Below are 27252 nucleotides of genomic sequence, written 5' to 3'. Positions count from 1 at the left end.
TGTTTGTGTATTTCAGTCATAATGGAAGATTTGCAGCCAGGTTTCCTCAGCTGGAACCTGCTGCCTACATACACCCCATGGGGCTAGGGACACATGGCAAGGCAGGCTTAGCTTTAGAGAGAAAATGGAGGACTCCACACCCCAGTTGCTCTGCAGACCCTGACTCCTGAAGGCCTTGACCAGGGTGCTGCCCACAAGACTCTGCATGCCATCCTGACCTCTGACCTCTGACCTCTCTCCCCACTCAATTCCCCAGGGCAGTACCCTATAACCGCTTCTTCCTCAATCTGCTCAGCCCCTTACTCCCCAACCTCTAACCTGAGAACCTGATTCCTGGGCCCTCCTTTTCCTGGGGCCCTTGCCTTCCCCCAATTTCCTGGCCTCCCCTGCTAGCCTCCCTGCTGTTTCTCCCAGAGTCCCCTCTGCTATGCCCACCTCCTGCCTCCCCCACTAAGGGTCAGCCCTGTGAGAGCCAGAGTCCTTTTCTCTTTGTTCGCAGCTGTATTCCTAGGAAAATATTTGTGAAGTGGGTGAATGACTCAGGGCCTAAGGGTTAGGGTATTTGGGAGGTGACTGAGAAGCTCCTGCAGGAACCCTATCTGGCCCCTCTCAACTGCTCCAGTCCAGGGCCAGCCTCCCTCAGCCATGCCTGGGGACCCTGTCTGCATAGGAGGGTCAGGGAGGCAGAACCCCTAAGCTATGACCTCCCCGAAGATGGCTCAGTGCTGACTGGTGGTGGAAGACAGAGAGGCTTTGGTTGTCCAGTGGCATGGTAAGCATCCTAGACCCCAGGGTGTAGGATGGCCCTCTCAGTTTTATAGACACAGAGTGCTCTCTCTCTCTGTTTCCCTGGAGAATCTACCTCCCACCCTAGGGAAAACTGGCCCAGAATCATTCATCTCTTTTCAAAGAGCAAAGCCACCCAATTACCTACTTAGAGGCAGCTGGGCAGGGCCTCTTGCTAGTCTTAATGGCCAGGCACTCTTGGGAGCACTCACCCTTCAGGACCAAGAGCTACAGCTAGAGGCCTGTCTATAGGAGCTGATGGGAGTCTGGGAGCAGGAAGGACAGTCCTGAGCTCTGAGGGTCAGGGTACCACCCCTACCTACCAGAGCTCACATGGCTGGAGCTGAAGTGGTCACATGCACACAAGTGTTTCCACGTGTGTCTGCTGTGTGCATGTGCATACTTTGGTGCATGCAGTATGAACTCCTGAGTCGCAGGAGTGCTGAAGCAGAAGTGGAGGATGTCTGCCACACTTCCATGAAGTGTCAATGAGAATAACACTCAACTATGTGCTCAGCACACCTGGGGACAAAGTCACTGGGCATGGCCTCGCCAATGCATACATGTGGGTCTGCTCCCCCACACTGATGCACACCCAGGTCCTATTACTCCCCAACACCCCTGGACTTGCCCAGGACTCATGGTCTGAGGCAGGCCCCCCAATCATACAGAGCTCAGCTCAGCCTCCTTCCCGGCCTCTCCTTTATACCCCAAAAATGCCTCATAGGATGATTTGAAAAATTAAATTCATTTCTGAAAATGGACATTTCCACAGAATGGTGTTCACAGGCTCACAGTTGGCTGGAATAAAGCCCAACCTACCCAGGACAAAGCCACCTTTCTGAGCCTCAAGGGCACAGGGTACAGACCACAGCAGCCCCAGATTAGGCAATGGGGTTGCAGCAGAAGGGGCTCCTGGAGACTCTTCACTTAAAGCCCTGGAGCTAGAATGACCCTGCAGCCGGCTTCCCAGAGTCCTAAGTACAGCGCCCACCTCCGGTGCCCCTCAGTTTCCCTACCCTGCTGCTACAAAGGTCCCCACCCCTACCATCCCCCCTCCCCAGGGTTCCTGTACCTCCCACCCCCAGGGTACCCATCCCTCCTTAACAAGGAGCCAGACCAGCCCTTAAGATAGGCTTAGAAGCACAGAGACAAAACCTAGTTAGGGCTCATGGTCCCCAACTCAGCCAGACACTGGTGGAATAAAGGAGGGTCCCAGACTTACTGATCATGAGAGACCCTAAGGGAGTGATTCTCTTCTTTGAATCTGAGCTCCTCCCCTCCTAGGGTTTGAGGAAAATCCCATCTGGAACAACCAGCTCTAGAGAAAGTGTGGGCTCAGGCCCCAGGCTCAAGGCCTAAGCAGAGAGTCCAGCTCTAGAGAGAGTGTGATATCAGGCTCTGGGCTCAAGGCAGCACAGGGATCTAGGCAGAGAGGCCAGCTGTAGCCCTGGGTCCCTTCTAGGAGGCACAGGAAGCAACAGGGTCCTCTAGCATCTCCCCCAGGGAGGCCCAGAGTGAAGCTACATGTGGTCAGCCCCACCGCTAGGACAGCTGGGTACACTATGCTGGGGCTGTGGTCAGTCATTCACTCTCCAGCCAAGACCGGTCCAGCTCTGGTTGCAGACCCCTGGGCCACAGGGGTTGAGGAGGATGAGGGAGGCCACCATGCACCAAGCCTGTACCTCTCTCTGTTGCCTCTCTGGTGTCCAGGAGCAAGAATTGAGCTGCATCTCTGTCCCACCCCACAAACACACCCCAATCACAAAATTTAGCCCCAACACAACCTCTCCCCTAACCTTAGGCAAGGAGCTTCAGTCTCCTCCTACTGGATAACACAAGCTCCACATTCCCTGGTGGCCACCCACTTAGTGGCCCCCTACCTTAGTCCCTGATCTCGAAACTAAAGGGTGGTGTGTAGATACCTCAGCAAGCACAGCCCCTCAGTCTGACATGCCCATCTCTGAGCTCAATGTTCAAAGGGCACAGGACACTGGAGGGGAGCAAGGGCCCCATCCAAGGTTCACCTGACTGCAGGCTCAATGACTCTCATGAAAGGAGCTGGCCTGAGAGTGTGCGGTGATGGCCTTGCAATCTCTGGGCAGTGGACTAAAGTCTCCCCAGACTAAAAACGCACAGACTCTGTAACCCCCTGACCCAAAGTCTACACAGAGGAACGGCTCTGAACCCTGATGATTACACATGTCATCTGCAGTGCTGCCTGCAAAGCACAGCCAGAAACCACCCAGCTGTCTACAAATTGAGGCTGAATAAGTCAGGATTCAGCTGAATAAGCCAAGGAAGAGAAGCAGGGAGGTGGGAGGGAAGTGAAGACCAACCCAGAACAGTGTAGCTCAGGAGCAGTGCCAGGGTGGGAGCAAACCACTGCTCTGCAGCCCCTTGCAGCTTGCCAGGTTTTTGCAGGAGTCTGCATTTTCCATTTAGCAAAAGACAAAAAGAAGCTGGGCTCTCTCTCGCTCTTTCCTCCATTGTGGTGAGTGTGATTAGTCCCGTTTGCCACCATGTCCCCTCACAAGACTTTTAGAATTAAGCAGTTTTTGCCCAAGAAACAAAAACAAAATCATCCCATTCCCCAGTGGATTCGAATGAAAACTGGTAATAAAATCAGATACAACTCAAAGAGGAGATACTGGAGAAGAACTAAATGGAGTCTATAAGAAATTGCACATGAGATGACACATACTTATGCTGTATTATGGTCACTATCATTTTACCATATCAAGCTGAAAATGTCATCAGTTGGACAGTTGGCCACACTTTATTAGGAAAATGAGTTTTCTCTTTGTTTATGTGCTGTTCACAAATAAGCTGGTGCAGTAATAAATATGTGAGACTTTGTGTTTGAAAAAGAAAGTTGGATTGTCTGTGGCCAACAAGTTTTATATCCACAAGAGGGCAAACAGACCTCCCTAGACCCCCAAACTCATCTAAGGAAACACACAGACCACCTTGCCCACAGACACCCCATGCAGCAGACACAGGCCCACATGTGTGTACACATTTACACATGCATGTGCATAGAGCCAAACATGAGACCTGACATGACTCCCACATGGGCAGATAAGGGTGGCCAGATCTATAGGGACTCACAGGCAGAAGCACAAATGTTCTCAGTGCCCACTTCCCTTAGACCTGGGCACAACCAGAGGCCCCTGCACAGTGTGCCCTCGTGATACACAGGCATACACATGCACAGACAGGTACACATACCACAGTGGCCCACTGGGGAGTCTGCTTGGGCTAGAGAGCACCGAGAAAGCCCTGGAACAGCCAAGTTTAGATGCCACTTCAGTGCTGTGAGGACACCCCTGCCTCCTGGGCTGCACGTTAGCAGGTGGGACCTGCCTCCCTCCATCAACACACATAGCACTGGACTCTTACAGGGAAGCTAGCTGAGGCTCAGGCAGGTCCTAAAAGGGCCCCCTGTTTCCCTATCTAGCAGCACAGGCTGAGACCTCGGCTGGGATCTGTCAGTAAGGGCCATACCTCCCCTCCACCCCTGACACTGCCTACTCTAGCCACTGCCTCTTGGCACCAAGGCCACCAACTTCTGGTCACAAAGCATAGGACAGGTCAGTGGAGAGAAAAGCAGATTAGCAGGAAAGGTTTGCATCACCAGCAGGAAGAGTGCTGGGAGGGCACGCACTCTGAGACATTAGGAAGAAGGCAGTTGGGGTCAAAGGAGCAGAAATGCATCCAGGAGGCACATTTACCAGGAAACTGCCTTAGTTTTGCTTAGATTGCACTTCAAGGGCTGCTAGGGCAGGGGCAGTGGGCACATTCATGTCTCTTGCTCCCAAGAAGATGTGATCAGCAGGAGTGAGTTTGGGGAGAAGCACTGATGCACCAAAAGTGCCCCCCAGGAGGAAGCTGGAAGATGCCCCCACATGTCCCTCCAGGCTCCCTCTGGCCCCAGAACCAGATTGGACGGTGCAAGCCTGTGAGTCCTTGCCCTGGCAAAGTGGCCACAAGCTCTGCCAGAGAATTTAAGGTGGCCACTATTGTGACCACAGATCCCAAAGTTTCTGATTGTTTCTTTCCCAGGTGTCTTGGAGACACCTGGCTCCAAGACACCCCCAAGTCATAGACTATGTGGCTCTAGCTCCCAATATAGGCCACTGGGCACTCAAGCCATTCAACAGCAGAGACAGGCACCAATGACACCTGCTGAGCCACTGCTCCCCTCTCTGTGCTCCTGCTGTCAGTGTACTCTGCCACCTGTGCTGCAGGGTTGACTGGTAACGAGGCCATTGTCCTTGTGATCCTCAGGGCACCCAAGATGAAGACAGTGAGTAACGTGTTCATCCTGAACCCAGCTGTCACCAACAGGCTCTTCTCATTGGTACTGCGGCCAACATCGCAAGCACCAGCTGCAGTGCCAGCCCCTTGGGGAGGGTTTCTGCATGCTGGCACTGGCCACCAACCACTGTAACATCTCCAATGTCAACTTCCTGGCCGTGATTAGCATGAACCACTACACGGCCTAGCTGGCCACAGCACAGTCACACCCCATACCCTGGTGAACCTACAGGGGAGCAAAGATCACCAGCCCATGTATCTGGCTGGGTGTCATGATCCTAGCCCTGCCCTTCTTCTCCTTCACTGGCATCTACAGCAATGAGCTGTAGGTCCCAAACTATGGGCTGAGCTGCCCACAGCCCAAGCAGACTAGTTCAAGGCCAGCCATATCTACACACTGGCCCTGGGCTTTTCAGTGCCGGTGTGACACCATCTGTGTGCTCTACATTGACCTGCCATACAGACTGTAGTTGTGCAGCTCAGAGCAAGGCCCGGAGGAAAGTGACCATGCTAGTCCTTGTGATGTGGTGCTGTCCGTGTGCCTCCCCTGCTGAACACTCTTCCACCTGTCCTCCAACGGGCTCTGACCACAGACCTCCCCCAAATGTCTGCATGTCATATATCATCAGCAGCCTCAGCTATGCCAACGTGGGCCTCAACCCCTTCCTCTACGCCCCCCTGGATGGTAGCTTCTTTGAGAATTTTCACACCACATTCTAGTGCTGAGGGGCCTTTAGGGAACACCTTTCCTGTTCACAACCAAATTTTATCTTCTCCATACAGAGAGACAAAGACTTCTGAAGCCTGGCCACCAGACCCGTGAGACAGCTGTGTCTCTACTCCCCAGAAAGCCCCTGGGTGGATTGCAGCAGGGATTCAGGTCCTGGCAGAAGGTCAGATATCCTGGATTTACCCGCCCACAGGGAGACAGATAGACAGGCCCCCAGGCAGTGAACAGAGGTCTCGGGGGGAAAGAACCTGAACTGTGACCTTGTCCTTGGGCCAGCACTGTGTTCCACAGTCAGGACTTGTTGGGCTCCTCCCAAGACATGATTGGGAAGTGACAGAAGTATAGGCACAGCAGGCAGCAACGCCAAGTGTCGTTGTAAACACTAAGGGTGCGCACATCCAATGAGATCATGCACTTCACTCTCATGGCCTGAAGCCAAAGCAACATTTTCCCACAAGGCCAATCCATCCTCCTGTGTGCCCAGTCTATGGTCTGTGTCCCTTTGTGCCCCCATGCAGTGGCCTATGCCCCCCTTATATTCTGCTACAGGACACAGAGCCCTTGTGTCAGGGCCTCTAGGCCACCACAGTCTAGGTGCCATCTGTCACCTGGAAAGTTTGGTATCTAGAATTCCTTCCTGCCTGGGGTGGCCTGGGCCTAGACTTAGCCAGCAGACACTGTGGGCTCTGAAGTACAGGCTGCTCAGGAACCATCAGCTACCAGGTGGGAGCAGTGATAGCAGGTCCCAGAAGTCCAAGTGTGCTCTGACCAGTCCCCCACTCTTAGTGCCATGGCTCTCATCTGGCCCCACACAGGCACCCAACCTTGCTGCACAGCATGAGTTGTCTGGGGTAGTTTTGGTCCTCGTGACCCAGCACTCTGACCAGTCTGTCCAGGTAGCACACCAGACCCACCACTTACCACTCCCTGAGGTTTCCTGCCATGAGGTAACTGCCCACCTCTCACCAGCCCATTCCAGTGTTCTTGGACTATTGGACCTGCCCTCTCAATGTTACCTGTTACCTGCCCTGATGGCATTGTAGGACCTACATATTGCAACATCAAAAATATCTCCAAAACCGAGCAGCTTAAAACAACACTTGTTATTTCACAACTTCTGTCGGTCAGAATTTTGAAATGGCTTATTGGGTGGTTTTGGCTCAGGGTGTCTCTTGAGTTTTCAGTCAAGACATTGGCCAAGACTCTGGTCATCTGAAGGCTGGGCAGGACATGGAGGAGCTGCTTCTAAGAAGGAGTCCCTGACACAGTTTTGGCAGGAGGCCTTAGGCCCCCTCTGCAGAGCTGTCTGGGTGTCCTCACAACATGGCAGCTGAGAGGTCCAGGAGAGAGCCAAAAGGACACTTCCAAGGCCTTTGGTGACCACATCTCAGCGGTCACATCAGGGTCCCTTCCACCACATTCTGTGCACTAGAGCAAGTCACCAAGGCCAGCCCCCACTCAGGAGCTGTGGCTACTCTGAGTCACCACCCACACCCACAGCCCACAGAACAAGCAGTGCTAATCACACCTCATACCACAGCCTAATTACCACATCTGCCTGCTGCTGTTCCCGCACCTTGCTAGCTCCTTGAGAGGCTCACTCAGGTTACACTTCTTAGATGCCATGGAGATCCAGACCAGGTATGAGGAGTGATGAGGCCCAAACACTGGGGCCCCCAGGGAGGCTTGGGGAGCAGAGCGCCTGCCCAACAAAGGCCCTCAGCCCTCATGGCCAGTGTCCACCCCCATGCCTTCCCCTGTTCCTCTGGCCCCAGCAGGACATCTCCACAGCAGGGAAGATGTTGAGCAAGCTCCTCTAAAAACCCAGACCCTTCCATATCCACAGCCCACCAAGGTGAGCCCAAAGCAAATCAGACACAGCCAGTGGACTGCAGGCCACTTCCAGCCAAGGAGAGAGAGAGGGTCCTCCCCCAGGTACCAGAAAGATCTCAAGAACTAAGGAGCCATGTCCAGCCAAGAAGAGAGACAGGCTCTCGCCAGGATCTGCTCCCTGACTTCTTGACACTTGGGGGCATGGAACCCCACTAAGGGGCTCATTCTGCCCTGCCCACAGGTCTGGGAGAGCCTGGTTCTGGCTTCCAGACTCCAGACCTCACTGCCACCCATGGAGTCTCTCTGGCATCTTTAGCTGGGCACATGCAGGGCCACCACACCCTTGGTGGGCAGAGTCCAAAGCCACCAGCCGACTCAGGCTTTCCTGAGGTGGGACAGGGCCCCAAGTCCTAAGGATACCCCCAGTTTTCCCCACAACCCCACAAGATGGCTGTGCGGTCCCCTTGGCACACAGGAGAAAACTGAGGCTCAGAGGAACTAGATGACTTGACCAAGCCCAGCCACAGAGGAGGGGTGCTGGGGAGGAAGAGGGAGCAAGATGAGGATGAGCCAAAGGGGTACAGCCCTGGGGAAGCCCCCCTCCGGTGACCTCTCGCCCTGCCTGACCTAGCTACTGGCAGAAGCTAGCTATGGGTGTTGGCTCTGGACCCACATCCCATGGCAGGATGGTCAGCAGTCCAGGACCACACACTTGAACCTCCTTGGCCAGGACCACATTGAGCCCACAGGCACTGTGCTGCCCCATGCAGCTTATCTACCTCTCCCAAATTTGCTAAATTTTTGTTGTAACAGCACTATGTCTTTTACAGACTACTTGTGTCCCCCCCAAAATTTATACATTGAAATCCTCTAATTTGGCTCAGCACCTGTGGCTCAAGTGGCTAAGGCACCAGACACATACACCTAAGGTGGCAGCTTCGAATCCAGCCCGGGCCACCAAACAACAATGATGGCTGCAACCAAAAAAAAAAAAAATGGCGGGGCATTGTGGCGGGCGCCTGTGGTCCCAGCTACTTGGGAGGCAAAGGCAGGAGACTCACTTGAGACCAGGAGTTGGAGGTTGCTGTGAGCTGTGATGTCACAGCACTCTACCCAGGGGGACAGCTTGAGGCTCTGTCTCAAAAAAAAAAAAAAAGAAAGAAATTCTCTAATTTGAGGGCATTAGGAGGTGGGGCATTAGACCATGAGGGTAGACCCCTCTTGCATGGGATTAGGGACACTCATTAAGGGACACAGTGAGAAGACAGCTCTCTGCAAGTTGGGGGCAGCTGTCCCCAGGGCCTGACTACACACATGCCCTAACCTCAGGCTTCCAGCCTCCAGAACAGTGAGAAATAAATGTTTGCTGTTTATGAGCCTCCTGGTCTATGGTGTTTTGTTATGGCAGCCAGGATAAGACAGTGTCCGTCCTTAAAACTTATACACATGGGTGGCACCTATGGCTCAAGGAGTAGGGTGCTGACCCCATACCTGGCCCTGGCCAAACTGCAACAAAAAATAGCTGAGCGTTGTGGCAGGCACCTGTAGTCCCAGCTACTTGGGAGGCTGAAGCAAGAGAATCACCTAAGCCCAAGAGCTGGAGGTTGCTGTGAGCTGTGTCACCACGGCACGCTACCCAGGGCAACAAAGTAAGACTCTGTCTCTAAAAAAAAAAAAAACTTGGCCACAGCCAGACACTGACCCATCTGCCTATGCCCTGCAGACAAGCACTTTGACCTGAGCACACCCAGTGATGCACCCAAGCCCATCTGACAGAGTCGTCCACCTGTCAGGCCAACCTGGGTGGAATTGGACCCAGGCAGGAACCAGAAGGCAACGCCCCATCATAGAGAGAGATTGCTCAGCCTCCAGTGGGACCATTCTGTTCATTTTTCACCAGAGGTCTCCGTGGACCTGCTGGAGAAAGGGGAAATGGTCAGGGGTGGGACTTCTGCTGAGACTGAATGAAGACTCACAGACCTACAGGATTCTCTCTTCCCAGAGGGCAAGAAAGAGTCACAGCATTTGGTTGTTTAGGGAGAAACAATTTGTGCTGAAAAAAATGTGGCAGCCAGCTCACCATGAGCGGGACTCACCCCTCCTGGTGTTGGTACCTGTTGGGTGACCCCCCATCTAAGGACTGAGCCTGATCTGTGGAAAGCACAGAGCAGGTGAGAGGATTCCCCAGCCCCTCCCACCCATGGGATGGGATCACAGATAAGTTACCCCAACAGGCCAGTCCCCCTCGTGGCAGGACTCAGAACTCCTGCTGAAAACACCCAGTTCTCTGTGAGCAGGTGGTTGTTTCAGGCTCCTTCATTACCACAGAGACAGGTTCAAGGTTGGCTACATGCATGGGAAATGACACTTGTCTCATGCAGAAATACATAAAGATGCATATCATGTCAGCACAAATTCACAAATTTTTTAGCCTTAGCAAGAAAGCAGTGCTGCCAGCCAGCTCCTGTCCTCAGAGCCTCCGGCCACAGGCATTGGGAGAGAGCCCAACCTCTGTAGGAATAGCCCCTATGAAAAAGGCTCCCCAAGGCAGAATCCAACCCAGGCTCTGTGGCTGAGCCAAACAGTGCTTCCTATTCTTTGCAGGTGGCTAAGGTCACCTGGCTAAGGTCTCAGTTAAAAAACAGAGTCTTCTCAGTACCTTCTCAAGCAGGTATCACAATAGCTCTTCTGCAGGAAGAGTCACCAACCTGCAACTTCTGTCTGTAGACCAAGTAAGGTAATTGCATGAGTGGCCACAGAGGGGCATTCCCATGATATAGAGACACTCTCATCATCCTGAAGCTCTGCCAGCCCCCTCCCCCATGCTGGTTCTGCACATGAAGCTGTCCTCCAACTTGGCAGCAAGCTCAGGCCTTGCCCAGAGACCCCTAAAGCTTGCAAGGGAGCAGGCAGTCATTGAGGTGCAACAGGATACAGTGCTGCCACTCTCCAAGACCACCAGGGTCTCCTTCTGCACAGTCTTCCCCCCAAACCCAGCATAGCCGCTGGCCTCTGATTTCAAGCAAAGGAGAGGCTATGAGGGGGTCACGGGAGGACATGGGGATCCCCAGACTGAGAATGTTCCCTGCCTTGCCCTAAAAAGCAGCCAAGACTGGGAACACAGGCCCTCTGCTTTGGGAATGAGGGGGTGGGATCTTCCTTCGGGGCCGCTTCCCACATACAAGAGGCAGAGCTCACTGGACAATCCATCACATTTCTGGAGATGAAGGCCAGAACCTCCTGCTAGTCTCCTGAAGGAGAAGTAGGCATCAGACCCAGAGCCCAGCCACAAGTGTCAGCAGTGCTGAGGCACAGGCGCATCCATACCCACAATCTGTGGTATGTCACAAGGACCCACTCAGGGCCTCCAGGCAGGGGCAGGCAGCCACCCAACACCCCTCTGCAGGTAACCTGGCTACACAGGTGGGGTCAGAACAGCTGGGTGCTCCAGTTGGCAGCTCTGATCTCAGAGCCAGGCCCACCCCCAAAGAATAGCTGCCCACTCGCTTCCTGGGCAGCACCATGCCCATTCAGCTACCCTGAAGGGATACCACCAGGCTGAGGGCAGTGGGAAACTTGCTATACAACAGTGCCCAACACATGGCTGCATGGCTACAGTCACACCTGTAGCACCATCAGAAGACATGGGGCTCCTCAGACACAGCACACACAGGGGCCAAGGAGTCTCTGGAAGTGTGGGAGCAAGTGTGCAAGATCCAGTCAGACATGCCACCAGCTCATGGCATCAGTGGATGCTTCCAGGTGAAGTCCTATGTCCCTCTAAGCCCTACACTGGGAAGGCAGCTTTAATCTAACTGGGGCACAGAGGTAGCCTTCATGCTGTGACCTATCCCATGATGTCACTAGGTCCTCCTCTGGGACCGAGCATCTCTGGGCTAAAGGGAAAGCTCATTCAAGGCTCTGGGTTCTCAAGGCTCACATTGTGTCAGCCTAGAGCGCAGTAACCTGGGTGAGCTCTGTGTTGGGTGTAGATGGGCTCTGCGGGCTGACAGGCACCATGGGCAGGTCCACGCCTAGTCATGCAGGCCGTGGGACAGTCTCAGAGGTCTTGCAGGCCAGGGCCACATCCTTGGCAATGCTGCGCACACGGTCAGACATCTGCACATCCCGCCGAAGGACAGACGCACAGCAGAACTTCCGGAAGCAGGCCTTGAAGTTCTCATCCAGAAAGGCATACAGGATAGGGTTGAGGCAGCTATTGACATAGCCCAGGGCTGTGCAGAAACGCAGAACAGCCACTGCAGTCTCGCTGCCTGGCTGAACACCCAAGCCCTGCACCAGCACAAAGACCTGGACAGGTGCCCAGCAGCCCACAAACACGGCCACCACCACCAGCACCAGCCGGGTGATGCGTCGCAGGTTCCGGTCCTTCTCGCGGGAGCCTGAGAGCAGGCGCACGCCACGGAGTCGGCGGATCATGAGGCTGTAGCAGACAGAGATGATGAGCACGGGGATGATGAAAGAGAAGAGGAAGATGCAGACAGCAAACACAGGGCCCCAGTAGTCCTGTGGGGAGGGGATCTCCACCAGGCACTCGATCTCTGCAGGAGGAGAAACAAGGTAAGAGTGGGCCCCAGGAAATGGGAGGGCAGGTGGGATCAGTGAAGACCCCAGAAGCACAGGCAGCCTGGTGCAGGGAGAAGGGGCCACCCACCAACCTTCATCTTCAACCTGTGCCGAGCCCATGATGGCAACAGGAACACCAACAACAGAGGCCAGGGCCCAGATGGCCACATTGATAGCCTGGGCCTTGCTGGATGTCCGGACATCGAGGGCACGGATGGGGTGGCAGATGGCTACATAGCGGTCTACACTCATGGCGGTCAGGGTAAAGGTGCTGGTGAACATGTTGTAGTAGTCAATGGCAATGACTGTCTTGCACAGAGCATTCCCAAATGGCCAGAAGCCCAGGAGGATGTCTGTCCCCTGGAAGGGCAGTGTTAGCAAGACAAGGGTGTCTGCCAGGGCCAGGTTAAAGATGTAAATGTTGGTAGCTGTCTTCATCTTGGTGTGCCTGCAGAGGACAAGGAAAGGAAAGACTTCATTTGGCCACCCTGGCATGAAAGGGCAAGGGATTCATCTTTTTGGCCACCAATGAGGGTCACCATCTCTGATTCCCTCAACATCTGAGTCCCCCAGGGAGCTGGACACAACCTAAGACCCACTGAGTCTGTCTCAGGGGATAGAGCCTGGGATCAAACATTTTAACAAGCTCCTCAAGTGACTCTGACACACACAAAAGGGTTCCAAACCTTGAAGACTGGTCTGCTTTGGAATAGTTGGGACATGTAGGGTACTGGAGCTCACAGTGGACTCTGTGCAGGACCAAAGGGTAGAATAATAAGAGAAAGAACCTGTCTTCCTCCATTTTGAGTCTCCCTAAAGACCCCTCATGGATTCAAATGCTGGCCCTACAGCTGACAGAGGTTTCTGAGGGCTCCAGAGTTCAGAGTCCATAAGAAAATATCAAAGTCCTTCCCACACTGTTGTCCAGCAATGGAGACATAAAATGGTTACAGGAACAGAAGGGATGCTAATGGGACTGATTGTACCCAAGTACCTGGAATAGGGCTGGGAAAATTGTAAGTGATTAATAAATTTTTGTTAAATGAATTAATGTCGTAGTACTAGAGAGGGAATTATGATGGTGGTAGTGGTAGTCATGATAGTGATAGTGTTGGCAGTGGTGGTGATGGTAGTGGGAGGTAGTTGTGATGATGGTGGTAGTATGGTGATGGTGGTGGTGATGATGCTGATGATGGTGGTGAGGGTGGTGGTGATGGTGATGGGGATAGGGGTGATGATGGTGATCGTGCTAATGGTGATGGTGGTGATGATGGTGATGGTGGTGATGGTGATGGTGGTGGTATCATGATGGTGGTGATGATGATGGTGCTAATGGCGGTGATGATGGTGGTAATGGTGATGGTGGTGATGGTGGTGGTGATGGTAGCAATGGTGGTGATAATGGTGGTGATGGTGGCGATGGTGGTGATAATGGTGGTGATGGTGGTGGTATGGTGATGGTAGTTATGGTGATGATGGCGATGGTAGTGGTGGTGGCAGCAGCACTAGAGATAACAATATCAGTTTAGCTGCCCTGAGGAAATGTGAGATTTAGTTCTGTCTCTTACAGGGCAATTATGAATAAGCATAAAAAGGCCTCAATTACAACCAAATAATAATGAAAATGATTACATCAGATATCTGTGCCAAGATCTTCACATGGATTTTATCTCACTTAAGATTTATAAAATATTTTGAACCCCACTCTATCAAGGAGAAAACTGAAGCTCAGAGGATCTAAGGTGCTTTTTTAAGGCCTTAGAGCCAGTAAATAGCAGGGCAGGGCTCAGAACAAGGTGTTTATGACTTCTGGAACTACACTCCAGTCCACTGGCTCAGAGCACAATGTGTGCTGCCCCTCTCAGGCCAATGTGGCTAGCAATTCCTGAGCATCATTCTCTCTGGGGACTCTGACGGGCAAGGTGACCTTCCTAGTCTGCTCTAGTCCAGAAGTGGCTCTAAGAATGTTAATATCCCACTGTAGAAGAAAGACATAGAAGCGAAACACTAACAACTAGAAGGGTGGTCAAGACACACGGATTGCCCCTGGTTGCTGAACTTCTGATTCATGACACACCCTCTAGCCCTAAAAGGGCATGTAGATCATGAAACAGACTCCCCAGGAGGTCAGCACTGGGGTGGGGGGCAGCTTTTCTTCCCACCCTGTTGTCTAACCATGCTCCACACAAACACACACATGTACACATACATGAAGTTATATGGTCCACCTTCCACAATGTCCAGATGGGGAAAACAAGGCCCAAAGGGAAACAAGGTTTGCTCAGAGACACATAGAGGATAGAGTTGGGGAGGCAGAGCATGAACACCCCCACTTCCCTGTCCTGCCTCCACCAACACCTTTCCCACCTAACACTTCTGGTTGGGGCCTCTGAGGAACAACTTTGTTCAGAGCCCTGAACGTTTTCTTCTTAATCACCTTTTTCTGGATCAAGGGGACCGTCATGGATCAGTAAGAAATTGTTCTGCCGTTTTCCTGCTCAAGAACCTCCTGCAACCCCCTATTGCCTGAAAAACAAAGTTCCCCCAACCTAGCATTCCAGACACCACCTGCTCTCCCCAGCCCCTTCAGCTCTGTCATCTGCATGGACAGGGTAACTCATTGCCTATGCCCAGAAACCTTCTCTTTCTGCTTGGGGAAACTCTATGGGAAAAGTTCCTGTTACCCACATATACTGTTCTCCCACTGTCCCCCTCAACGTCCCCACATGCTATCCTCCTAACCTGTCCCTCCACCCTACCCCCATTCTGTTCCCCCAACACTGTCCTCTCCACACTGTCCCCAACACTGTCCCCTCATGTTATCCTCTTCAATGTCCCCCCATACAGCCCCTGCCAACCTGTTCCCCCAATACTGTCCTCTCCGTACTGTTCCCCTATGCTGTCCCCTCATACTGTCCCCCTCAATGTTCCCCTATCATGTCCCCCAATCTATTCCCCTGACACTGTCCTCCTCATCAATGTCCCCCCCATGCTGTCCCCAACTTCCCTACCCTCTTCCCCACCCCTGGCTGTCCCAAACCCAACTTTCTAGTACCGGCAGCTGCCATCTCTTTGGTTCTTGTGACTTGTTCCCCTCTGAACACCAGCAGTTCACAGATGCAGCACAAAGGAGAGGAAGGGCTTCAGGACCATCCTGCACTTGCCCCTGTGCCTCCCTCTGTCCATTTGAGGAACTGGCTGACATGAGCTGTCTCAGGGGGTCACTAGAAAGCTTACAAGGTCATTCCTACAGACATCTCACCACAAAACAGGCCTGAAGCTCAACCCAGGGCTCGGGGAGGGAGCTCCTTTGCTTGGGACAGACCTAGGTGAGGCAGGGCAGGTCCCGTTCCCTTGCTCTCCCCTTCCCCCTTGTCAGCACCCTCCCTGGATTAACCCTGGTCAGAATGAAAAATAAAGTAGTCGGGGGAACAAGAAACCACCACCTGCTCAGACCCATCCTTAACAGCCTTCATCAGTTTCCCCAAACAAGGACCTTGGTGGCTTAGCCTACCTGAGGATGACATACATGACGAGGCAGTTCCCCAGCAGCCCCCCGACACATACAGCCAGGTAGAGCCCCACAATGGTGACCTTGAGCCCAAGGGGCAGGAAGGCACTGTGGCTGGAGTTGAGCAGCAGATGGGGTGGCAGATGGGGCGGCAGCAGGCTGTGGTTAGTGCTCAGGAGAGATAGGTTGTCCTGCAGGTGGCTGCCATAGAGAACCTCCCAGAATGGGGCAGGGAAGAGGGACTCCATGCTGCTGTCCTACAAAACCGCTGGGCACAGTACCTGGGACAGGTCACAGACACGTGACTGCAGCACCAGACACAAGTCCAGCTGAGGCCTCAAAACACAGCACATGCAGCCCAGCAAGCCCTAGGAACTGCATGGGCTCCACAGTCACCGAGGCACCTGGGCTTACATATATGCACATGTAGGGGCACACAGAGACATGAAGACACAAGTGCACACAAACGGACTCACAAAAAACAGAGACACACTACACCCACAAGGACATGCTCTCAGTTGACTTGCAGATTCAAATATGGGCTGTGTTACAGTAGCAACACATGGGGACACATATCCACCCACAGGGACTCCCATACACACAGGGACACATGTGTACCCACACACAAACCTGCCCTCATGCACATGCAGCACAAGACAGACTGAGACACACTCAGAAGTGCCAGGCACACAGGACATAGGGCAGTTCAGCACAGCTCCCTCCCATGCTGCACAGCCCTGACCACGCAGCTGCAGGCCATCAGCAGATTCCCTCCACCACCAAGGCTCAGGTCCTTACCTCGAAACCTTGGGAGCTGGGACCGTAGACAGCAGACAGGGACAGGGCAGAGTAGGGTGTGGCAGGAGGGATTTGTTGCTTGCCTCAGGACAGGACCTGTATGGGGTCTGGATGGGGCAGCTGCAGCAGTGTGGCTTCTTCTCCTCTGCAGACAGACCAGGCAGCAGCCAAGCTGGGGGAGGGGAAAAGGCTGCAGATGGGGGAGGAGCTCTGCTGGCTGGAGGAGGGGGCCACCAGGGAAGGTATGTCACTTCACCCAGGGCCCCACACTAGAGAGAGATAGACATGGGACCAGGACACACATAAGAGACAGTGAGGCTCAAAGCCACTGACCCCAGACAGACACACAGGAACAGAAGTGCCCACAGGTTCACAGACACAAGAATGGAGATATAGGAACTCAGACACAGGGACAGACATACACAAAAGGACACACAGACTCAGACATGAGGACGGAGACTCGAACAGACACACACAGAGACGTACTCACAGACCTGGACACACAGGCGTGGGACCACATCTCACATGGAGAAACGGCCTTGGCTCATTGGCCAGAACAGGCAGCCCAGCCCCCAGGCAGCTGAGCAGGCGCGCAGCAGCGCCCCCAGCTGGCAGCTCTCAGCAGACCAGAGCCTCGTTGTAAACAAGCGGGCAGGGCGCTGGGATCCAGGACGCAGCATCAGCTGTCTCACTGTGTGTGCCTCATTCCTGCTGCACCAAGCCTGGCACAGACATGAGCTGATTAATCCTCACCACATCTGGCTGTTGCCACCACAGCATTAGCCTCAAAGGGGCAGAACTGCCTGTCAAGGGGCAAAGACAGGGTTAAAACCCAGGTCTGTTTAGAGACACACCAAGAACATCTCTCTGCCATGGCTGGGTCCCAAAGCAACATGAGAGCATCAGACAAGCCCCCAGCACCCGCACAGCTGAACAGCTCCTCCAGAGTAGCCTCCTCAGCATTGGGGTCACCTGTACAGTCCACTGAGATAAAAAATCACAGGCCAAGGCCATGTGGGGGACCCCTGAGTTGAGTCACCAGCCCCCAACCAGTCATGGCATTGCTTTTCCTGCACATACTTTGGAGGAGAGCCAGACCTCTCCACACACACAGCCCAGACCCTGCTCAGAGCACCTTCTCCAAGGATGGGGACCTGGTTGCTAGGCAACTGGCAGCAGCGTTGCTAAGATACTCAGCAATCAAGAGAGGACAGCAAAGGCAGATGCCCCGGGACACAGCATCCCAACTTGTCCCCCAAGAGTCACCTCTGCATCTTTATAGCAACCAGGACTTAGGGACACGTGTGAAGACATAAGCACATGCACAGAGACACTCAAGGACAGATGGGGATATATATTCCTGCAAACACCCACACAGGCACATGGGTGACTACAGAGAGACACAGGCCCATACTCAGAATTATACATGCACTCACAGGGATGCACAAACACAAGGGTCACACTCATGCGAGCCCACACCAAGGTGCACACATGTACACCAGTAGACATGAGAGGGTATGAACACCTTTGGGAACAGGCACACACAGACCAAGGTCTTGGGACACACACATGCACAAACACATTCCCCATGCAAAACCTCAAGTCCCACCTGTGCTGACCTCCAGTGCCCAGGAGAGACAAGAATCCAAGCAGGACTTCTGCAGCTTCCCCTAGCTGGGCTCACCAAGGCCTGAGCAGGAGACCCCAGACTCTCCTGCCCCAGTTGCCTGTGCCTATCTGCCAATCCACCTCATTTCCTAATAGCCTTCAGCTGTCTCCCAGGCCAAGCCCCCCACACTGGGGAGGGGGGTCACCATAGGCACTGTGAGGGTGGGCAGAGACTCCCAGGGGAAGGGGACAAAGGAGCACCACCTGGTACTCCAGCGCAAGAGCCAGTGTCAGAGACCACGGTAGGGTAGGAGAAAGGGATACTTAACCCCTGCAACTGCAGACCCCTCCCCTTTCCAAATTCCTACTGCAGCCACATAGAGGGAAGATGGAGGTTGGGATAAGGAGACGGAGAAAGGGGAAAGGAGGGGGGAAGAACATGTGGAGAGATCAGGAAGGGACCGGGAGAGGAAGAGGAAGAAAGAGGTCACCCAGCAAAGGTCACATCTTGCTCCCCACGCCCCCACTTCTTTCAACTCTGGTCTCTTTCCCCCAGGCAATAAGCACCCACCTGACACATGCCAAGGCTGTCTCCAACTCCCCCTTGGCCTCATTTTTCAGGGGTCAAGAGAGGCCTCTAATGATGTGGGAAACGAGCAGGGTCCACAGCCAGGCCTCAGCACCCTCACTCCAGACCTTCTCCCCCTGTAGCCTGTGTGTTCTGTGTTATCTGCCCTGACACACATGCAGAACCAAGAGCACACATGTGCCAGCATGACACCTGTGTTCTTCAGATGTGGGCCTGCTCTTCCCTCCCTTCTGCCTGTTCTGCATGTCCTGCCCAGATCCTATCCCCAACCCAGATCCTCCACCCACTGCCCAGATCTTCCACCCACTGACCAGATCCTCCATCCCCTGCTCAGATCCTCCACCTATGCCCAGATCCTCCTCCTCCCTCCTCAGATCTTCCACCCCTGCCCTGATTCTCCACTCCCCTCCTCACATCCTTCACCCACTTCCCAGATCCTCCCCACCTTGCCTAGATCCTCCACCCTTTGCCCAGATCCTCCACCCCTCCCTCTACCCCCTGCTCAGATCCTCCACCCCCTGCTAATATCCTGCACACACTGCTTACATCCTGCCCAGATGTAAGCCACATCTCCTCCCTTCCTCAGATTCTCCAGCCCCTGCTCAACTCCTCCACTCCCCTTCTCAGATCCTCCACCCCTTGCCCAGATCTTCCACCCCTTGCCCAGATCCTCCACCCCTGCCCAGATCCTCCACCGCCTACCCAGATCCTCCACCCTTGTCCAGATCCTCCACCCCGCCTCCTCAAATCCTCCATCTCTTGCTCAGATCCTCCACCCCTGGTCAAATCCTTCATACTTTGCCCAGATCCTTCACCCCTGCTGAGATCCTGTCCTCCTCCCACACAGCCTGCCCCCAACTCAGAGCCTGTACAACCCCAGCCAGCACTAAACCCACTTTCTTCAAGAAGCCTTCCCTGCCCTTACCCACCTCCCTCCAGCCCTGGGAGCTCTGCAGCCTTGGTCATGACTTAATGATGCTGTACCAGGCCCAGCCTATGAGCTCCAGTCTCAGTCAACATCCCCTGAAAGTGTGTCCAATGGAGCCCAGTTGGAGGCAGATATCCAGCCACTCACAGGTGCAATCTGCAATGGAAGGACAGGTTTGATCACCCAGTACAGTTGGATGGCCAGTACAGGTTGCTGACCACACTCTCTGGGGTTAGCAGGGGCCAGCCCCAGACCCTGAAGGGTTCCCATACCACTGTGGGTCTGGTGGTATAGAAGAGATAGCCCAGTGGCAAATACGGTACGGTATGGTAAGGGCAGGATGACCCCTCCCGAGGGCCAAACACAGAGCCAGGGTCTGACACAGAATATACATGTTACTTGAAGGATACAGGGGATGAGCTATGTGAGAGAACATGTGTCTCAAAGCAAGAAAACCTCAAATTCATGTCATAGAACTGCAACATGCAAGGACACCAAGGACAGCCCAAGGCCTGAAGTTCACAGGAATGACACCACAGAACACATGTCCACAAATTATGGTTAAAGCCAGACAGGGGCTACACTAGGTGCTTCTCCGTACCTGAGCAGGCCTAGCTCCCAAATGTGCCTCTCTCCCATACAGTGGCTCAGCTCTGCCAGCCCCTTCTTCCCCAGACCTCCTCATCCCTGGGCTGGGCTGAGAGCAGCCCCACACAGATCAGCTGTCCCCTGGGGAATCCAATCACCAAGCCATCCTGGGCCATTTGTGGTGTTAAAAAAGTGAAAGAATTTTAACAATTCTGAGCTTCATCAAAATAAATTACTGTGTCCTTGTGATTTTAACCAAATTCACAAACAATGACAAAAGAATTAAGCTGCAGCTTTTTCATACAATGTTAAATTTTTTAGTCATTTAATAAAGCTTATTAATCTGATTTTGAAGTTTTATTTTGAGACTTTGGCACCAAAACAAGCTCTTAGATCTCAGCATTCCCATTACCCCTGGAAAAATCTATGAGTCCTGAGGACAGAAAGAGATGGGAGACACACTGGGCTAGAAGGCAAATGTGTGGAGAAATAGTAGGGGTTAGGCCCTGGGAGTACCTTGCTGGGAATTAGAAGACGATTTTCCAAGCCTACAAAAACACAAGATTATAAATTCTTTCTTGTAGGACAACAAAACATTCTTCTACATCCTGTGTGACCTGCACACTACAACAAGGAGCTACTCATGCATCCCCCTTGTCTGGACCCTGGGAAGTTGAAAGGAGGGTGGAGGGTCTGGGTCCTCGTCTCAAAGGACTCCCCCCCCCACCCCATGGAAGCATAGAAGCAGTCCCAAGCTGTGCTTCATGTATCCTGGAAGGAAACTTGGAGGAGGTACCCTCTAGTGAGCCTCTCTAAACTCTTACTGTTTCTTCCCAGAGCGCAGGAATCTTCAACAAGTCATGTTGATGCCTCCTGCCAAAAGGCCAGAGCCTCAGCTAAGACACCACCCCTATGCCACGCTGACCCCACTCGCAGATGCTGAGGCCCCAAACTCCCAGAAGGGCACCATCCTTTGACCTCAGCAGGAACATCTCTGAATGTAGGGAGAGCTATCTATGTATATGCTATGCAAGTGACAGATTATGGATTTACCCTTTTGCCTTACTTAAACTGTGGAATGAGCACAAGTTAATGAATTATAAAATACACCAGTTAATGCTTGAATAAATTATAGAATCAGGCTCCACGCCTGTAGCTCAAGTGGCCAGGGCACCAGCCACATACACCAAGCTGATGGGCTCAAATCCAGTCTGAGCCCGCCAAACAACAATAACAACTACAATTTAAAAATAGCCAGATGTGGCTCAGTGTCTGTGGCTCAAGTGGCTAAGGCACCAGCCCACATACACCTGAGCTGGCCGGTTCGAATCCAGCCTGGGCCCACCAAACAACAATGATGGCTGCAACCAAAATATAGTCAGGTGTTACGGTGGGCTCCTATAGTCCCAGCTACTTGGTAGGCTGAGGCAAGAGAATCGCTTAAGCCCAAGAGTTTGAGGTTGCTGTGAGCTGTGACACCACAGTACTCTACCCAAGGTGACAGCTTGAGACTCTGTCTCAAAAAAAGAAAAATTATAGTATCAATTAACAAACTGAGAAATGAATTAGTTACAAAATATTATGAAATTAGTGAATGTACAAATCAGAAATCTAGGACCTAGGACCCATGATCCAGAGATTTAGAGTTTAGTAAAACTCAGGCGGACACCTGGACCTCTGAGATCCTAAATTTGTCCTAGAAGAGCTGGAGAAATTTGTCCTAGAAGAGCTGAGGGGTCCTGAGTTGAGCCCCAGTTACCCTTCTCAGCTAACGCCAGAGGGAAAAAGGACTTCAGCCCCAAAGGTCTCAGAGCTGAGCACACACTAGCTCCAAAGACCTCTGGGACCAGAAGTCTAAAAATGACGCTACAGGGGCTGAAAATGGTTCTTTGTTTGCGTGCGTCCCCTACGCAATCGCCCCAGCTCCCACCCACTCCCCGACGCCAAAGGGCCGCCTGGTTCCTCCGGGATGGAGGGGCGGGATTCCTGGTTGCCGGGCAACAGCGTCAACACGCCCCTGAGAGTCCTGGCTCAGGTACTGGTTCGGACTGAGAAGGCAAAAGTACGAGGTGTGTGGACCCAGATAGGGGACAGGCTGTAGGCTGGGGCCCGGGAGCCAGGTGGGCTGGAGATTTGTACCGGGACCCTCGGGCTCGTTTCCTTCTCTCCCTTTTCCTTTACGGCCCCCCTCCAGAGGATGGGGGCTCCCCTTGCATTGAGCCAGCTGTCCCCTGGGCTTTGAGCCTCACCAAACATATGCACAAAGATAGCTATGAAGACCACACACAGACACACACACACTCAGAGATGTTCACACACGTCTCCCCAAGAGCCTGGGTCTTCTGCTCAGGACAAAATGAAGGCCCATGGCCCTCCACCCCAGTCCCTAACACTAAGGCTGAGGGTCCCCCAGCCAGTGCCGGGCAGGATAGATCAGACCAGTCCCTAGGGTTCCAGGGGACAGGGAAGGCTCTGGCTGACCCATGATCCCCGTACATCTCCTATGTGGTCTCCACTCCTGGGTAAGGCCTGAGATCTACTCCGGAGGTCTCTGCATTTTCTCTCTTCAAACAGAACAGCCGGTAGGTTGGGAAAGGTACTTCCTAAAACTAGCTGGCTGTAGTACTGAGGCTGAGCTACTGGGGACATGTGCTAATTGGAGGAATCCGCTTGGGAGAAGGAGCAGAGGCCCAAGGTGCGGGACCTAAGGCCCACTTCGGAAAATCCAGCCAGGCCAGACCTGGAGTGCACGGTGGAGTCGGGCCAGGCTAGGGCCCAGTGCCAGCTCAGGCGAGAATGGAACGCCTTCTCCCCTAGGCAGGGCAGGAGGATGCAACCGCCGGCTAAAGAGACCGGGCTCAAGGGCCTGCGGGAGCAGACTGGGAAGAGTGCGCCAGGCGCAAGGCCTAAGGAGGAGCGTGCCAAGGGGGCCCCTCCGACAGAGCCCCCTAAGCCGGGCTGGGCCCTGACGCTGGAGGGGCTGGCGGCCATGCTCCCTGCGCAGCGCCACCGCCACCTGCTCTTCGGGGACCTGCTGGAGGACGTGGGCGCAACGGCCTCCATCTTCCCGCGCGACTCAGTGGAGCTGGGGTACCGCATGCCCGACCCGCACGCGTGCACCCAGTCACTTGAGCTGCCGGCCGAGAGCCAGAAAAGGCTCCTCGGTGTCCTCAAGGCAGCAGAGGCCCGCGGGAGAGTCCGCGCCCTGAGGCTGCGCTACACACGCATGCGGGTGAGGCTAGGGGGCCCAGGGCGGAGGGACTGACCGGGAGACAAGACCAGCAGGTCACCTGCGGGAGGAGGAGGTGGCAAATGTAGAGGACAGAGTGGGGCACCCCTGGGGAGGAGACGAGGCAATGTGCAGCGCCTGCTCTGAGACCTTCGGCATCCGCAGGCGGAAGAGATCTCGCTCCTCATCCAGCGGCAGAAGTCTGCGCGCGCCGCCATCCGGCTCGAGCTATTTCTGCCGCCGCAGCTAAAGCCCACGCGGATCCCGGACCCCCTGGACCGCCAAGAGGTACCAGCAAACCCGGGAAGGGGCAAAGAGGGGCACCGTCTGCCTCCCCACTCTCTCTCTCTCTCTCTTTCAGCGGAGGCGCGTAGAGACCATTCTGGAGGAGAGCGCCGACGGCCGCATCTTCCCGCGCTAATATGCGGCTCCCCCCACCTTCGCATATAAAGTTCTCGTTCTCTCAGGGTTTCTTGGTCTTTCTGGTTACTTTCCCCAGGACCCCTCAAAGAGCAAAGGGGAAATGTGGACGCCACCTCTTCCACATCATCAGGGTACAGGGAGTAGGACTCTCCCCAGTAATGGGCACCACAGTAACAGGGGACAGGGACACCCTAATCCTCTAATCCAGGCCTGCCCACTTCGAACAGCCTGGTGCCCTGGGGGTCCACGGAAGGACCCCAGTCCAGGGAAGTCTGGAGGAAGAGCCTGCTCCAGCAGCATTCACACCCCAGGAATAAGGGCAGCCTCAGGCTACAGAAGGCCCCAATGAGGTCATTTCATCAGTGATGAGGCCATTCTGGCCAGCGGAGGGAGTGCACAAGGCTAAAGCCATCAGTACTCAGAGGACCAGGAAACGGGAAGGGAGCCCCTCTCTGGGAGTCCTGCTGCCCAAGACAGAAAACCCACTCTCTGGTCTTCCTTTCCATTCTGAATAGCCTCTGGCGTCTCCCACACACAGAATGTGGAAAGAAAATCACCCCTGTCCCATTCTGACAAACACACAACTTACAAACCCCTGGACTCTGAAAAGCCCCCAGGTTTCTGGGCAGATCTTATTTGTGTCCCCTGAATGGGGTCTTTGCAGAACCTAGGACTTGCCTGTAATTCCAGCACTTGGGAAGACGAGGCAGGTGGATTGTCTGAGTTCACAGGCTCAAGGCCAGCCTGAGTCAGAGTGAAACCTCTGTCTCCAAAAAATAGCCGGGCATTGTGGCAAGTACCTGTAGTCCCAGCTACTTGGGAGGCTAAGGCAACAGGATCACTTGAACCCAAGAATTTGAGGTTGCTGTGAGCTAAGATGCCATGGCACTCTACCAAGGGTGACCAAGTGAGACTCTATCTTAAAAAAAAAAAAAACCTAGAATTTACCTTGGCCATCTCTTGCTTTTCCTCCCAGCCCTTGCCCAGTGGGCTGCCTAGAAGAGGGAGCTAATTGCAGGGACTCAGATAAACCTGTCCCCATGCCAGGGGATTCCTGCTGTCTACCTGGTACACAGAACAGGTCTGGAAGGAGGGGCAGAGATCAGGGCTGGGACCCAGATGGATCTTCCTCAGTGGCAGTTACTGTCACTGCCTGACCCTAGTCACAGGATTGGAACCTGTGCCCTCTGTCCCCATGGCCAGCCCTTCCCCTGCACCTGACCCTTCACCCTTCCTGCCTTGGCCTTGATCCAAGCCTAGGGGCAGGGAGACAGATGGGGGTGGGGAGTGTTCAGGCAGAGAAGGCGAAACAGAAAGGTGGCCAGGAGAAGGGGGACTGGAGGAGGGGCATATAGACAGGCGTGGCAGTTTCTCAGACCCTGATGTGGGGCATGGGATGACAGCCAGTACAGGTGTCCTCTGGGCTGGCCTCTAAAGTCTGGACCACAGGGTTCTGTCTCTTAGGGATTGACTGTGTGCCTAAGATGATTTCATCTTTTGAGTAAAATCGTATATTATTTCTTCATTTTTTGATCCTCCACTTCATCTTTAAAATGAGGGCCTCACTTGGCACTTTGCCCCCCACAGTGAGTGCTCCATAAGGGCAGGGGTTGCTTCTATCAGGCAAGCACCCTCCTAAGGCCAACAAAACAAGTGACTTCACTGAGGGTCCAGCTGGCACCTGGGGTCTTTTGGTTCTCACACCAGGGAGGGCTTCTGGGTCCGCACAGGAGGCTAGGGAAGGTGGCCTAGTATGTGTCTGCAGGGCCTGGAAGGAAAAAAGTACGTGAGCCAAGACCCTATATACTGCCCCTATAAGGGGGCAGAGTGTCCCAGGTTCAACTCCCATCTCTACCATTAACTGCTCAGCTCACCTGGGTTCCTCCCACAAATTTGGGGGACACAGAGTGACCTAAGGGGGGAGGGAAGGAGCTGGCCATTGCCTACTGCCCACACCTGCACTTCCCCTTATAGAGATACCACATCAAGCACTGCAGGGTCAGCTAAGTTCTGTGGCCTTACCCAGGTGCTTGCACACCTTTTTTTTTTTTTTTTGAGACAGAGCCTCAAGCCGTCCCCCTGGGTAGAGTGCCGTGGCATCACAGCTCACAGCAACCTCCAACTCCTGGGCTCAAGCAAGTCTCCTGCCTCAGCTTCCCAAGTAGCTGGGACCACAGGCGCCCGCCACAATGCCCAGCTATTATTTGTTGTTTGGCGGCCCGGGCTGAATTCAAACCCACCACCTTAGCTGTATGTGGCTGGCACCTTAGCCACTTGAGCCACAGGCACCAAGCCCTTGCACACCTTTGCTGAGCCTTGCTGTCATCACCTATGCCCACTTCTCAGGATTGTTATCTGGGCTATATAGGCAGCCCACCACCTGTCCAGCCAGAATTCCTTACTCCTGCCCTGCCAACATGGCAGCTAGAGGGTTCTATGGTCAAGTGAGCCAGACCCTGGGCTCAGAGCAGCCTGTCCAGGGTCCCTTTCATTGCTGACCTCCTTCTCCGGACCCTCCCCCTCTGTTGTTTACTCAACAAGGTCCCCCTGGGGATGAAGCCCCCTCCCCAGCTCTCTCCCAGTCCTTTCTTGCCTGCTTCCCACACCAGCCCTACCCTCACCCCCCAGGCAGCCCCAGGTTGCTTTGTTTTGCTAACGGCTGAGTGCCACCACTTGGCACACAGAGATACCCAGACACTTGCCAAATAAATGAAGAGCACTAGTGAAATCACTTCCTTTGCATCTCTCAGAGTTCTGTGCAACGACTTGTACAAGTGGAAGGCATTTTAGGAGCAGGACCATGACGCTAGGAGCCTGTGCACACAGCCTGGCTGGGGGGCTGCAGGCACTCTCCGCAGACCATTTCCAGAGCAGGGTCAGGGCCACTCTGACCCTGAACCAAAGCATGCAGGGATGAGGAACTTAAAGGATGAGAGTTGAACAAGAGGACAGAGCAAAAGGAGACCCCGTGGCTTTAAAATTTAGGACATCTTGAGGCAACTGGAGGAGTCAGCAAGGACTCAGGCCCCACAGGAGACATTCGATGTGGCTTCGGTTGCAAAAGCCCGCACGTCCACCAGCACCCCAGCACGGGGATCTCCCTTCCTTGATAAGTCTCCACGACACGAGCCTCTTAACCAGGTTTTCCGAGGCTCAGGATGGTCAGTCCGTTCCAGTAGCCTCTTCTTACCCAAGCAGGACAAAGAGCAAAAGGGCCCAGCTCTCGCGTCTCCACGAGACGCCCCCCAAGAATGGCACAGCAGAGCGGGGGGTCACGGCTACAGCCCATTTACTACTGTACCAGCTCTGGCCGCCCAGGTAC

The 27252-nt window shown here is 54.0% G+C and overlaps 3 protein-coding genes and 1 pseudogene across 4 annotated transcripts; 3 read left to right on the top strand and 1 right to left on the bottom strand.

Annotated features, from left to right (window-relative positions):
• The first annotated feature begins 3308 nt into the window (after positions 1-3308).
• LOC111724470 lies at positions 3309-3539 on the top strand (annotated as a pseudogene).
• Positions 3540-4087: 548 nt separating this feature from the next.
• On the top strand, positions 4088-5826 carry NPBWR2 (neuropeptides B and W receptor 2). Its single transcript, XM_023511998.1, is given in 9 exon segments — positions 4088-4103; positions 4980-5166; positions 5168-5475; positions 5478-5530; positions 5532-5572; positions 5574-5628; positions 5631-5679; positions 5682-5714; positions 5717-5826. Coding segments are annotated over 9 exon segments (852 nt in total).
• A 5578-nt stretch (positions 5827-11404) lies between these two features.
• Positions 11405-16051, bottom strand: OPRL1 (opioid related nociceptin receptor 1). Of its 2 annotated transcripts, none has more exons than XM_003787797.2 (3): positions 15771-16051; positions 12349-12704; positions 11405-12231 (listed from the first exon to the last, which is right to left on the bottom strand). In XM_003787797.2, exons 1-3 carry the CDS (start codon positions 16013-16015, stop codon positions 11708-11710), a joined length of 1125 nt encoding a protein of 374 aa, XP_003787845.1. In that variant the 5' UTR covers positions 16016-16051; the 3' UTR covers positions 11405-11707. The 2 variants fall into 2 exon arrangements, with proteins under 2 accessions (XP_003787845.1, XP_012659319.1); XM_012803865.1 differs by having other exon boundaries at positions 15786-16024.
• A 7057-nt stretch (positions 16052-23108) lies between these two features.
• LKAAEAR1 (LKAAEAR motif containing 1) lies at positions 23109-23928 on the top strand. The gene is made up of 3 exons (XM_012803833.1): positions 23109-23510; positions 23673-23795; positions 23869-23928. The coding sequence occupies exons 1-3, from the start codon at positions 23109-23111 to the stop codon at positions 23926-23928; spliced, it is 585 nt and encodes a 194-aa protein (XP_012659287.1).
• The last annotated feature ends 3324 nt before the right edge of the window (positions 23929-27252 follow it).

This window comes from Otolemur garnettii, unplaced genomic scaffold, assembly GCF_000181295.1.
Source record: "Otolemur garnettii isolate 467f Iridium unplaced genomic scaffold, OtoGar3 scaffold00023, whole genome shotgun sequence".
NCBI lineage: Eukaryota > Metazoa > Chordata > Mammalia > Primates > Galagidae > Otolemur > Otolemur garnettii.
The sequence above is the reverse complement of the archived record's forward strand: the minus strand, read 5'-3'. Positions and strand labels throughout refer to the sequence as shown.